At 40.8% G+C, this 13,140-nt stretch overlaps 1 protein-coding gene across 1 annotated transcript; it reads right to left on the bottom strand.

Annotated features, from left to right (window-relative positions):
• Positions 1-27: 27 nt before the first annotated feature.
• On the bottom strand, positions 28-8,296 carry tmco4 (transmembrane and coiled-coil domains 4). Its single transcript, XM_054609395.1, has 14 exons — positions 8,235-8,296; positions 7,600-7,756; positions 6,174-6,348; positions 5,989-6,016; positions 5,763-5,892; positions 5,318-5,415; positions 4,972-5,115; positions 4,739-4,858; positions 3,378-3,542; positions 3,153-3,289; positions 2,354-2,438; positions 2,069-2,186; positions 1,789-1,906; positions 28-1,207 (listed from the first exon to the last, which is right to left on the bottom strand). Exons 1-14 carry the CDS (start codon positions 8,275-8,277, stop codon positions 731-733), a joined length of 1,995 nt encoding a protein of 664 aa, XP_054465370.1. The 5' UTR covers positions 8,278-8,296; the 3' UTR covers positions 28-730.
• Positions 8,297-13,140: the final 4,844 nt, after the last annotated feature.

The following is a 13,140-nucleotide window of genomic DNA, read 5'->3' as shown; positions in this document are numbered from 1 at the left end:
AATTAATGTTTTGTCAGCTGGGCTTTATGGTGGGGAAGTGATTGAAGACAATGTGTTGTCACAGACAAATGTCTATGGACATAAATTCAGGAAGCTCCATCCTTGTTCTATCTTGAATTGTGTGTTTCTCTCCAATCATTAAATATGGATAAAGGTGCATTATCAAAACACCAAAAAGAAAAAACCTTGAACTACTAAGCAGCGCTTCACATTGGCATGGGTGGAACAGAGAAAGGCCTTGAAGAAGACACATTTACTGAATTATCCCCCCCGCCGTATGGAGATTAAATTGCTGTGATAATATCCATAGCAACCAGGCCAACGGATGAAAGTGAGAAGGACAAGAGGACCAGAGATATCCCCTGTTTTCCAGCATCCTCTAACACCTGCGAAACACAAGTAATATGTACAGATATTTGATCTCACGGTGACTGAAAGAAAAAAATGACGCTATTCAGTTTGTAAAAAAATAACATACTTCACTTTTCAAATTTCTATTAAATTATCACATTAGTCTGAAAACATTTTGTTGATTCAGGGGATTTACACTCAAAGCTGCCATATGTGTGTGCAATAGCTCTTTAGCCGTCTCTGCTATGTCAGTGTGGTGGGAACGGAATGGATATTGTCTCCAACAAAGGAAAAAAAAATATCTTGAGACAAGACAAGCTTCTTTTTTTTTTTTTTTTTTTTTTTTACAAGGAAGCAGCCGGTCCCATCGACATGCTCTTTACAAGTCTGACTGCCATTGTTTGTGTGTGTGCTCTGTCGTCCATTGTGCATCATCCCAGCTCCATGATGCATGTTCATTATCAGCCTTAGCCTCCTCTAGGCGTCTGCCTTTGACGTCGCCACATCCATTCTCCTCAGAAGTACTCGGTAAATTGTTCCTGTCTGATTCAGCATCATTTAAGTCCAGCAGGTCTGAAATATCAGGGATGTCCCAGCCGTCACCCGTCTCCTCTGTCTTCGCCGCCTCTCTGTCATCTCCACTCTCCCCCGAGCGAGTCCCAGCCTCCTCAGCTCGCCGTTGTGTCTCAGTCACTTGTTGCTCATTAGGAGTTTTGTCAGCGATACCCACTGTCCCTTTTGTGATCGTTACAGGCTGAGGAAGAACAAAGGAGGCACCTGGGACTTCCTTGGTGGGAACTCCCACTGCCACCAAGATGGTGTCCATCTGACGCATGTAGTCCAAGTGACCTTTCACCTGGGAGGCAGAGCAATGGGTTTAACCGTCTTTTACTAAAAAAGGACACATATTGATTTGTAAATGACTGTGTATGATTTCAGTTCTCTTATCCTCACATTACATGGCCAGTTATATAGGGTACGGTGCTTCAGACATCTTTTTACCTCTCTTTTTTTAAATGTTCTCCTTAAACCTCTGATGCTTTATCTAGGGTTTTTAAAGCACCAACTAGTTTTGATGAACCAGATGTTCGATGTGTAAATCATCGTGTTGATTTACAGGGTGGCAGAAAGGCATTGCGGTACACTGAAACAGACCAGCAGGGGCCTTATTTCTTTTCTTATATTCAAATTTTATTTAAGCAATATCACTGTCTCTTTTAAATAAAAATGATGTATTTAATAATTATGCATCAATTAGCCATGGACCACCTTGTATCATGCTTGAAAAGGGTCAATTTGAGGCGGCTGCTGCATGCGTTTTTCTTATTGAGAGGTGAAAACATTGAGGTGTTAAATAAGCTTCAGCTCACTTGGAAAAAAAACTATTCATTAAGGGGACTTTAGCGGGGCCTGATTTAAATACGAGCTCTGACTCACCACGGAGGAGAGATCCACATTGATTAGACGCCGATCCTTGATGTTGATAGGCTGTAGCCCAGCGACGGATAGTTGTGCAGATGAACTTCGGTACAAGAACCCCAGGAGCCAGTCCCCTCTGATCGGAGGATAGATCAAGAGAGTCATTCACTCATGAAATACTCAAATCACAAAATCCTGCTGTGCAGACGGTCGTTTCGATGGCTAAACCTCAAAGCAATGAAGCCACTGCAGCCGTTTCACTCCCTGCACGCATAAGGACAGAGCTTGGTTAGATTACCTGCAGTAGCCGTTCACTATTTTTCCAGCCACTACACTGGTCATTCTCTCCCAGGCCTTCTCAGAGCCGTCCACAGGGGCCCCCAAGAGGACGACATCCTCTACTACTCCTTCACTACCTGAGGAATCACAACAACACAGGACGACACTGGTTTGTCAGAACAATGTAAATAAAAAACGTTGATGTAAGATGACAATCTGAATAACCGCTTTTAAATGGTTATTATTTAGGGCCTTCGTCCAAACAATTCTGCTCTGCTTCAGCAGTGACTTAAAGTCTTCATACCACCGTCATTGGCGAGCTCCTGTAGACAGTAGTAGATGACTCTGGCCCCGAGACTGAATCCTATGAGGCTGACAGGCCGCTTCCCCTTTAAATACATGGAGAAAGACATGAGATGCACAATTCTGGAGCAGCTTTCGTCCTCCTCGTGTTTCCCACAAATGATTCTGTCTGAGTGTGAGCTCATATTTCAGCTTAATACATGTAGCATTTCATTTAACGTTTTGTTCTAATGTTTTAGGAGACAAAAATTAACAATGCAAAAAAATGGATAAAGCCAAGTTCAAAATTATTGTTCAATGTTTTTACTGATAAAAGGTTTGTTAGTAAAAACTTTTTTTTGTCACTCATAAAATACTGTCAACAGCCTTAAAAAAAAAAAAATCTAATTTTCCCCATCCTTTAGGAATAAAATGTTCTATAAATCAGAGTCATTTAAAAATAATCTAGAGAAAACAGCCTTTACAGATATGTATTGAAAATAAACATTCATTTTGAAGACCTACAGGTAAATAGGGTAAAAAAAAGTAACCAATAGATTTTTACCACAAATCTTCCCCAACACCTACATTAAGAAAATCATTTTTGTATCACAATTTTTCTAAAATGTCATGTTTAAATATGCAAATTAGGCATTATCTTATGGTAACCTTTGGTAAATGTATTAGAAATCTATAGACCCAAATTGACAAAGTAGTAAAATAAACACCTAAATGTGTATTTCTGGATGTTTTCTTTCCACTATTCTGAAAGGAGACGTGTTATGGTCTTGCCCTAACAGAGATTAATTATCATACGATACCTGCTGTCTGCTTCTCAAAACCTGCGCCAGTTGTTTCCCCACTTCCGCCGAGCGGTTCAGACAAACGCTCCAGGGGTTGTCGATGACGCTGGCCGCCGCCAGCAAGGACGCGGGCCACGTCAGGGCCGCCACGATGCCTGTGACAGTGTGAGAAAGACCAGGCTGGATAAGACAGTCGGGGATTGTTCAACCAAAATCGACCAAGTGTGAAGTTCAGAACAGAACCTGAGAGCACCGTGTACTTCAGCGCCTCCTGGGCCACCATGCTGACCAGCCCATCCAACAGAGAAGTCATGGCTGAACCCAGATCCCTGAGGAAACGCGACTCCCACACCAGGCAGTACTGCTCCCCGCACTCTCCCAGGCTGCCCCACGGGGCCTGGAACGAATCTGGAAGACAGCGGATGTGTTTTTTATGAAAGGAAACTACTAAGCGGCACTTGTTAGTGAAGTGTTTTTTGGGTTTTTTTTTAAAGCCATTGTATGTGAAGGGAGTACTAAGGTTTGTAAGTGAGTTTTTTTAGAGGGGGAGGAGAGCTGCATGGTTTTATGCAAAAGCTAAAAACGAAAGTGGTTCATTAGCATTTGCATAATCTCTGGTGGACACTCGGTGTAGGTTTAGAACGTTATGTGCACAACTTGTCCAGCAATCCCATCTTTTTTCTACTCTCTGTCTTTTTAATATTCCTTTTTTTGGGCCACCTCATTACTTATACACCGTTCAACAAAGAGACATTATTGGAATAAAGTGTTTGTATCTTCCATACTTTAAAAAAAATATTATTTCCAAGATCATTTCCCTTACTCTAATGAATTTACAGAATGCTTTGCTCAATTTAACTTTAAAGGCAACTTTTTCATCCTGGATCCTATTTTCCTATTTTCTGTTGTGTCTAAACTGACTGATAGGGATAACTATTTCTGAATTTGGTCCAGAATCAGCAGCTGCAAGGCCGCAAAGCTCTGGGGACTGGCAGTGTTTCTCTGGTTGCTGTGACCCTGTGCACAACAGAGGAAGAATACTGTAAAGAGTGTTTTTACCAGATATTCAGATTTCACAACAAGACTTGAACAGGACTTGGACACAATAACAAAACAGAAAGGATCAAGAGAAACGTTTTACTTCTCTGTAGGGTTACAACCATAATGTTTTCAAACACTTATAATTAGAATCAGAGCAATAACAAGCACTTTAAGAGAATGTAATGTTACTTTGACACTGCTCAATGGCCCTTGCAGGTCATTTCACAGCTCCCAGTTACAGCACTTTTCCTCAAAATTGGAACAATTTAAAAAAAAAAAATGATTGCACCTATCAGTCACTTAGACACAAAAGCATCTGAAAATGGGGTTTGAAAAATAGAGAAGTTACCCTTTCAGAGACTCAACTTTCACGGTAAAGACAGCTATGGTTGGGGGGGCTATTTCATTTTACAGAACTAATACTAAACCAATAGATTATATATATATATTTATATTGCCATGTCAGTTGTCCTTTACCATAACAATGGATTTATCCATATCGACCTCGCCTAATCAGTGGCGACTGTAAGCGGTTGCAGTGAGGCGGCGGTAGCCACACTTACTGTATTTGCCGCTGCAGAGCCAACCTGTCACGGCGATGGTCAGGTGAAGATGCTTCCCGGAGCTCAGTGGCAGGAATTCAAACTCCTCTATTGCCCCGACACACTTGTTCATCTTGTAGCCTGGAGAAAGGACGTATGATAACCAAACAAAAAGGTAGAGAGGATGAGTGTAAAAAAGTGTATTCATCAAATTCAGTGAACGTTCCAACAATGACCTCTCGTCTTCCTCTTACCAGTCAGGCCAGCTCCTGCTGCCCCAAACAGGGAGGCCATGATTGCAATGCCGGTGGCTGAGCCCAGAGCAGCAGCCCCTCCGGCCCCTAGCAAAGCACCGGCCCCTGCTGCCACCAAGGGGGCGGCCAGCCCACCTGTCACACCTGGCAACAGCACAAAAAGAGCGGTCAAAAAAAATACAAACTCTGGAATGAGTGTGGTGATCTGCAGTTTTAATGCATTATTCTCTTTACACTCCACTGTGATTTAATTACCCATTGATTAGCTTATCAAGTCTCCACATAAGATAATGTTTCTAATGTCCATTTAATGTTTTCAAAAAAACTACAAGCAGGTAATAATCACCAATCACGGTTCCCCCGCCCACGGTGGCTAGTCCAATGAGGAGGTAGCGTCGCAGCTTTCTCCCTCTTTCTCTCCTCAGCCGCCGAGAGGACTCCTCTCTAACGGAAGCAGAGTCAGACAGACCGCCATTATGAGTCAAAACATTCAAGGGCTATAAAAATAAAAAAACATCAAATGACTCTCCTGGTGCGCTCGATAACATCTTATGAAACAATAAGCTGCTTGTTTTACGCCACACATCTTATCTTCTCGCTGTCATTTTTTGGATAAAAGTGTGACTGTAAAAGCGCGTTGTTTAACACACACAAGATTTATCAAAAGATTAAAGCACAAGAGAACATATTATCAGGAGGTATTTGAAATGAACAGTGGCATCGTATGAACTTAGCAACTGGCTCAGTCGCAAACATCTATCATCCATCCTTCCGTTCCAAACATAACTTACTCGCTCTCCTCTCCTCCCTCCCTCAGCCTCTCTCCCAGTGTTTCCTCGAACTCCTCCAGCTGCTGTGGGAGAACTCGCAGCAGACAGCTGACATGGCGGACGAGAACCCTCGACCTGGCATCATATTGGCCTGAGAACATGACGGACCACCAGAGTTATAAAGTTACAGGCTTACGAGAATTTGCACCAACAGAAATCTGTAATTAATCCATTAAAGGGTTCTTACCGTCCTTGACAGAAAACGTCACCAGATTCTGTAATACAAAGTGACAACTGGTTTTAATTTTGACGCAAAAGGAGTAAAATAGCATTCATTCAATGTTATTACAGCTAAAAGCTTAATATTTCTGTTAACATAATCAGGCGTTCCATCTAAAAGCAGATTCATTTTAGAATCAGAGTGAGCAACACCTGTATGATGGGGGTGGCCCCCGCAGCCAGCAGTGGCTCGGCCTGTAAGATGGAGAGGAAGGTGTCGGAGCCTTCAAAGCCCAGGCCGGACAGGAAAGCCCCCATCACCGGCATCACCGACTCATCCAGGTTCAACCAGCAGACCAAGCCCTGCAGATACTTCTCCCTGAACACGCTGAGAAACACGCACAGTTCACACTTCAGTTAAAGCGTTATTATTCAAAGTTTAGTTTTAAAAAAGTTACTAATGCAACTGGATATCCACAGAAATGTTTCATTCGTGCGGAAAAATAAATACAAAAATAAAAGTTCAGTCCTCATGATTTCTTGGAGGTTGTAACTGGATTGATCTGTATGTATATCAAAACTTATATAAATATATAAATAAAATATTAAAAAAAAAATATACAGTATCAGTCACCAGTCAAAAGTTTGGACACACCTTCTCATTCAACTACTTTGAAGAATCTAAAATATAAAACATATTCTGGTTTGTTGAGCATTTGTTTGTTTACCACATAATTCCATATGTGTTCCTTCATAGTTTGGATGTCTTCAATATTAATCTACAATGTAGAAAAAAATAAAAATAAAGAAAAACCATTGAATGAGAAGGTGTGTCCAAACTTTTGACTGCTACTGTACGTGCGGAAAAATAAATACAAAAATAAAAGATCAGTCCTCATGATTTCTTGGAGGTTGTAACTGGATTGATCTGTATGTATATAAAAACTCATATAAATAAATAAATAAAAAAGAATAATAAAAAAAAAAGAATACTAAATGATAAATATCAGTCACTTATCCCTTATAAAAAGGTAGAAATACAGAGGAAGGTGGGTGGTAAGAAGAATAAAAACAGAATCCAGTACTCTGTAAACACAATGACAACATTGACACACACAGAATGTCCTGATGACGTCATCCTCGTTCTGCAGGTTTCCATGAATCGTTGTGGTACCTGGACCGTAGTCGTGCCTCCTGCTGTGAGCCGACTGACACCCACTGCTACTTCGATTATTATTATTAGTCACATTACTATCCCTATTTTCATGGCTATAATTCTACTGTAATAATTGCTGCTGTTATTATAAGTAGTCTTAATACATGAATCATTTATGTCATATACATTGAATGTGTTGTATCTCTGTTATGCTGCTCATTCTGTACACATGACATCTATTGCATTCTGTCCATCCTGGGAGAAGGATCCCTCCTCTGTCGTTCTCCCATAGGTTTCTTCCTTTTTTCTCCCTGTTAAAGGGGTTTTTAGGGGAGTTTTTCCTGTGCCGATGTGAGGGAAGCACAGAGGATGTCGCATGTGCACAGATTGTAAAGCCCTCTGAGGCAAATTTGTAATTTGTGATTCTGGGCTATACAAAATAAACTGAATTGAATTGAATTGAATCCTCCATGGCTCTGTTACCTGCTTTCAGGTCCAGTGAACAGCTGGCCCAGAGAGACTCCACACAGAGCAGCGAAGGCGAACCGGCCCTGTTCACTCAGCTGTCTGCTGATCATGGCCTCCAGGCTGGGGTCACCTGGGGCATCTTGGGTTGTTGTTGTTCCGGTCCCCCCTGGGTCTAAGGGGAGAAACAGACAAAAGTTGAATTATTAACTCTAAGGTAGCAGTTTGATTCACATTACAGAAACAGAAACCAAAATGCAAGTGACATATTGAGAGACATTAATGTAAAAAGTGTGGTATTTGGAGGATACACTGTAAATGTGTAGGACTATTTTAAATGCTGTTTGATCGATTACCTGAATGCCAAATGTATCAGAAGACCCTAATGATTGATACAAGGTCCCATGACACACAATATATGTTCATCTCACCTATTAGACATGTAGTTTCGTTATATAGCTGCTAAAGTGTGATCTGCATGTGTTTTTAACATTATTTACAGCTGTGACTTAAACATAAAGCCACTTGTAGAAACAGCTGTCTGACAGTCACCGTGCTGTTTACTAGTAAAAGGTTCATTTGGTAACTTTTGATTACGTCGTCATTTAAAGATCTTACTCTACTGCAAATAATAAGCTACTTCTGTAAAGTACCTGGGGTAAAATTGGCGTCCGTACTTCTTTGATATTCCGCCATGGCCGCAGATATCGCAACTTTGTACACTAAACCTTTGGTGCCTTCAGGTGTCCCTCCGACATCTGACTATTACACGTTAATACGGCATTGACTCGCACGAACGGTTTAAATGCTAATTATACGATTATTACTATATTACTTTGTTGTTTTTTTTTCATATCGTTACCACACAGTAATAGCACGGCTTCAAAAAAAAAATACATATTTCTGTTTCACAATAAAAACTTTACTGGGTCATTCACATGGTTGTTCTTACATTAATTCTAAGATTTCCGAGTGTACCTGAAGCCATCATTTGTTTGCAACGTTTTAGTGACGTCACGTCCACGTATTCACGTCCTCATTATGGGATGTTTTTGTCAGAGAAATTGATATTTAGTCAATGAATCACACTTCTTTAGGTCAAAAAAAGGAGAGTTGTGAACCACGAGTAAATGTTTTTTACACATTTACAATGCTTTAAACAGAGAGAGGTGGGAAACCTGTGAAACTCTCTTAGTGACACAATATCCAAAGTCTAAACTACAATTTCTGGCCAGTAGGTGTGAGTGTAGCATTTAGTTTCTTGCCACATATCCTTTTTGTTCACCATGCACTCTGACTATATGCCCATTATTATTGTTGGTCACGTTCAATTAGCTCAACTTGCTCTTTTCATAATGTAACAAGTCCTGAAATGTGGCAGAATCCCCACTGTATACTCCCAGAATAGCAAAGCAATGGGACTTATACAGCCTTTGGGTTTTGTCTTCATTTGTCCTCCATCTATTCACACATATTTAAACAGAATGCGGAAGGTTGTCTGCCAACCAGCTTTGCTCAAGGACAGGCCATGGTCATGGGAGCACACTGGAAAATTTGATAAGATGTTGCCAATGGCTAGGATTGCAACAGAAAATGGCATTGTTCAATGCTGTGTGTTGTTAATACCAGATTTTAATATTGGCAGGGTCAGAAGCGAGAAGAGAGAAGAGCAAGGGACACTTACAGTAGACCAAGGCCAAATGCAATGAAATGAAATGAATGGGAATGGACGTTTATGTAGAAGGATATGCCCCAGGAGCCATACAGTACCATGCTGCAGTATGTTTAGTATAGTAAAGTTGACCTAACATACACATAGTGCAGTATAGTACAGTACAACATGTGTAGTATGATATGAAATAGGCCTAGTATAGCATAGTATTATATAGTATAGTATGTGTTATTTGATAAAATAGTATTGTGAAAGTATAGTAAAGTATGTATAGTATGTGTGTAGTATGATATTGTAGGCCTCTCCCATCATGTAGTTTTGTAACAGTAAAGTGTGTGTTGGAAAGTATAGTATGATGTGTAAAACACATACAGCACAGTTCAATATTTGGAGTATAGTGTAGTATAGTAAAGTATAGTACAATATGTGTGGTATAGTAAAATAGTAAAGACAAATGAAATATATCAAATTCAAAATATGAGAATGTTATTATACAAGAGTGAGGGTTAAGTGTATTTTTTAACATAGGCAGATTCACCTTTTTTACCCACCTTCTCATCACAGTTCTCTTTACTTTAGTTTTTCCTCCCACTCCCTTCCCATTTGCTTCATCAGCTCCAATTTACTGTATAAACTTGGCAGGGCTAGCGTGCCCCCTTCATGTTTTTTTCCAGTCCAAACTTAATGTGCAATGACAAGAGATCAAGGTGAACACTGGAAAAGCATGCAAGGGCGGATTAAACTACCACCAGGTCTTCGTGTGGAGGAGCTGTTAGTACAATGTGGGGTACTTTGTCAAAATAATATCCTGACCTTGTCACAGAGGAATCTCAGAACTACGTGTGCTGTATTTCGTATGTCTCCGAGAGGCATCCTGTTTATACAGCCACTGAGCAGTCTCTAGTGTATCATAAACAAGACTTTATATGTAGCAAAACCTCAGTTTGTTTACAAGTGATATACAATAGTGTGTCTTTATTTGGAGTGTCTTTCTTGCATAGTATCAAAATGATTTCTATATTAAACACAGCAAGTGCAACATATACAACCAACCGCTATATGACACACAGATGAGACGCATTGTGGGAGAAGGATTGTTGAATAGGACCCATACCAGTTCTCATTGTACAGACTTGCCTAGACTTGTAAGCAGGGGAAAATAATAGCCCAGAGTCTGACTTTAAAAAAAACTTGAGTGTTGAAAAGTAGCGATAGAAAAGATAATATACAGTGAACTATGCTAGTGAACTCCTGCCCGAGCCTCGCACACAGCTCAGGCTATTTATCGTTGATAAACTGTGCTTACACTTCTGCTGTCGGCAGTGCATCTTTTCTTTCTGTGGGGATATTAAACTAAACAGTTTTTACAATCCAAAATGTTATAAAATGCATGATTAACCTTAACCAGCATCCCTTACTTTCACATGAGCGGAAAAATTAGTAGGTGAATCCATTAGTCAATAAAAAATATTTTTTATGAACTTTTTAAATGATCAATTTATCATTTCAGTAATTTCTCAAGCACAAATGTCAAACAACCACCGGTCTCACCTTCTCAAATGTTAGGATTTGATGCGTTTATTTGTCTTTTAGGATAGTAAACTGAACATCTTTTGGAGAAGCATTTTGTAGACATTGCAGTGTAGGGATTTTATTATTTTTTTTATTTTATTTTGTCGAAGCAATGTTTAACCAATAATGAAAATAATAATTAGTTGCAGCCATACTTGTGTTTGTAATAAACGTTTTTATATCTGCAAATGCAAAAATTCCACCACCTGTTGAGTCAAAGTAATTCTGCAATTGGCGCCCCCAGTGGAAATATAAAAAACTACAGATGTTTTTTGACAAACAAAAATGTAGTGCAAACAGAATAATTTGAAAACTGATCCAATAATACTCTCGCTTTTACTCATTGACTCCCACTTTGAGCACTCAACAACTACTTTCGTCCTCCCAGATATTGAATTCTCATCATCTGGAAGATTGATCTGAAAACTGGAACATTTTCAAATCCTTGGACTGCTCTCCTGATTGTTTTCTTCTGTTACTGTCACATTTGCATCAATCATGTCAGCATGCTAACAGGCTCAGAATGACAATGCTAACAAGCGGACAGTTAGCAGGAATAATGTTTACGGTCTTAGATAGCAAATTGATAATAACTATAATAATTGCAAAGTATTGAACAACTTAAATAGTGGATGAAAAGTCAGGGGACATGAATGTCTGAACCAAATGTCACGGCGATCTGACCAATAGCTGTTGAGATGTTTCAGCCTGGACAGACAGACTCTGTCATGAAACTGGTGGAAGAGATGGTTCAACAAGGTGCGTGAAGTTTTGACAAGTTTAATTTTTCCATCCACAGAAGCACATTTTCCACACGCAGAATACAAACGAACCAGCAGCCTCCACGTCTCTTACAGCACCCATGGATCTCCCGCGGGCTAAAACCCCTCTTCCTGCTTGTACTTGAGCTATGTCACACGACCTGCCAGTGTGTGTATGTGCGCTCACTCTTTCAATGGATAACTCATTGAAAAACAGACAGGCAGACAGGCAGGGCTCAAGCCAGACAAGTTCAAACACAACTAACCCCCCTAGTCCCTCCCCTCCCTCCTCCTATACTCTATCACTACCAGACAATGTCAGGTTTCTTCTACTATCCGTCACCTTGAAACGAGACAGGAGGGGAGTTGAGTGAAACCAAGACGGAGTGGACCGCATGACCTGTGGAGCATTTATGATTGGGACGCTGTGTGTGCGTACGGTATGAAGAAAGAGCAGGAATTGGGACACAGATAGGCTGAAACTTTGAGCGTGTGTGCCTGGAAGTGAAAGGCCCAGACTTAAGTGGGGAGGCAGCGGATGTGGATGAAAGGTGATTGTGTTAACAGGCAGAATGAGCCCCGGACAGCGGGGGTTGTCGGCTTTCTGTCATCAAAGGGCGTGTGGGGATTCGTCACCACACCTGGATGAAGGAGTTTCAACCCCCTGATATGTCTGCAGCGCAAGTTAGAGACTCTAATAACTACTTTTGAACCATATATGAGCCTTCTTTTTAAAATTGTTTTAGATATTGGGCTCTCCCTTTAGAGCGAGGAGATAGAAGCGGGGCGCTGGTTTACCTCGCCGATAGCTTTGATAGGTCGCCAGGTTCCTCCCCCGACTCAACCTGCCCTGACAGATTCCTCCGCGGATGCACTTGTAATTACAACACATGCTCTTCTCTTTAAACTTTCATACATACCACAAAAGTGACTTCAGCTGCCCGTTGTTTGCAAGTGCATTTATGCAGGACGTCGCAGTCGGTGCACATGTGAGGGCTTGTGTGTGTGTGTTTGTTTAGTGTATAGGAGTGTTACTAAGGGTGGAAGGCAGCTGGGACTGCTGAGGAGGGAGTGTGCAGGGTGAGGAGCCATGCGAGGGGTGAGGAATCGCAAAGGGAGGAGAGAATGGAGAATCCAGCTGCCGTCCGCTGCGGCCAAAACGCTCCGGAGGAAGGGAGGTAGATGGCGAAAGAGACAAAGGACACTGACGTGTTAAAAACAGTTCAGGATGGGGGACGATGAGAGGAAGAATGGAAAGGAAATACACTAGAATTATGATCAGACAGTGCGAGGTCGAAAAGAGAGGAAAGGATTTATGAGAGTCCTTGTGTTGTGAATATTATTATTATATTCCTTTATTGATCCCCATGGGGGAAATTCGGGTGTTGCAGCAGCTAATAAATAAAAGATAATAAATACACATATTATACAATAAAATAAAAATAGAATAAAATAAAAAATAAGAATACAAATAAGACACAAACACACTTTAGCACAGTAATGGATTGTGGTTGTCTATGTGTGTGTCTGTGTGTGTGTGTGTGTGTGTGGGAG

The sequence above is a fragment of the Anoplopoma fimbria genome, chromosome 12 (assembly GCF_027596085.1).
Source record: "Anoplopoma fimbria isolate UVic2021 breed Golden Eagle Sablefish chromosome 12, Afim_UVic_2022, whole genome shotgun sequence".
NCBI classification, from domain to species: Eukaryota; Metazoa; Chordata; class Actinopteri; order Perciformes; family Anoplopomatidae; genus Anoplopoma; species Anoplopoma fimbria.
Note: the sequence above shows the minus strand (reverse complement) of the source record. Positions and strands in the feature narration are given on the sequence as shown.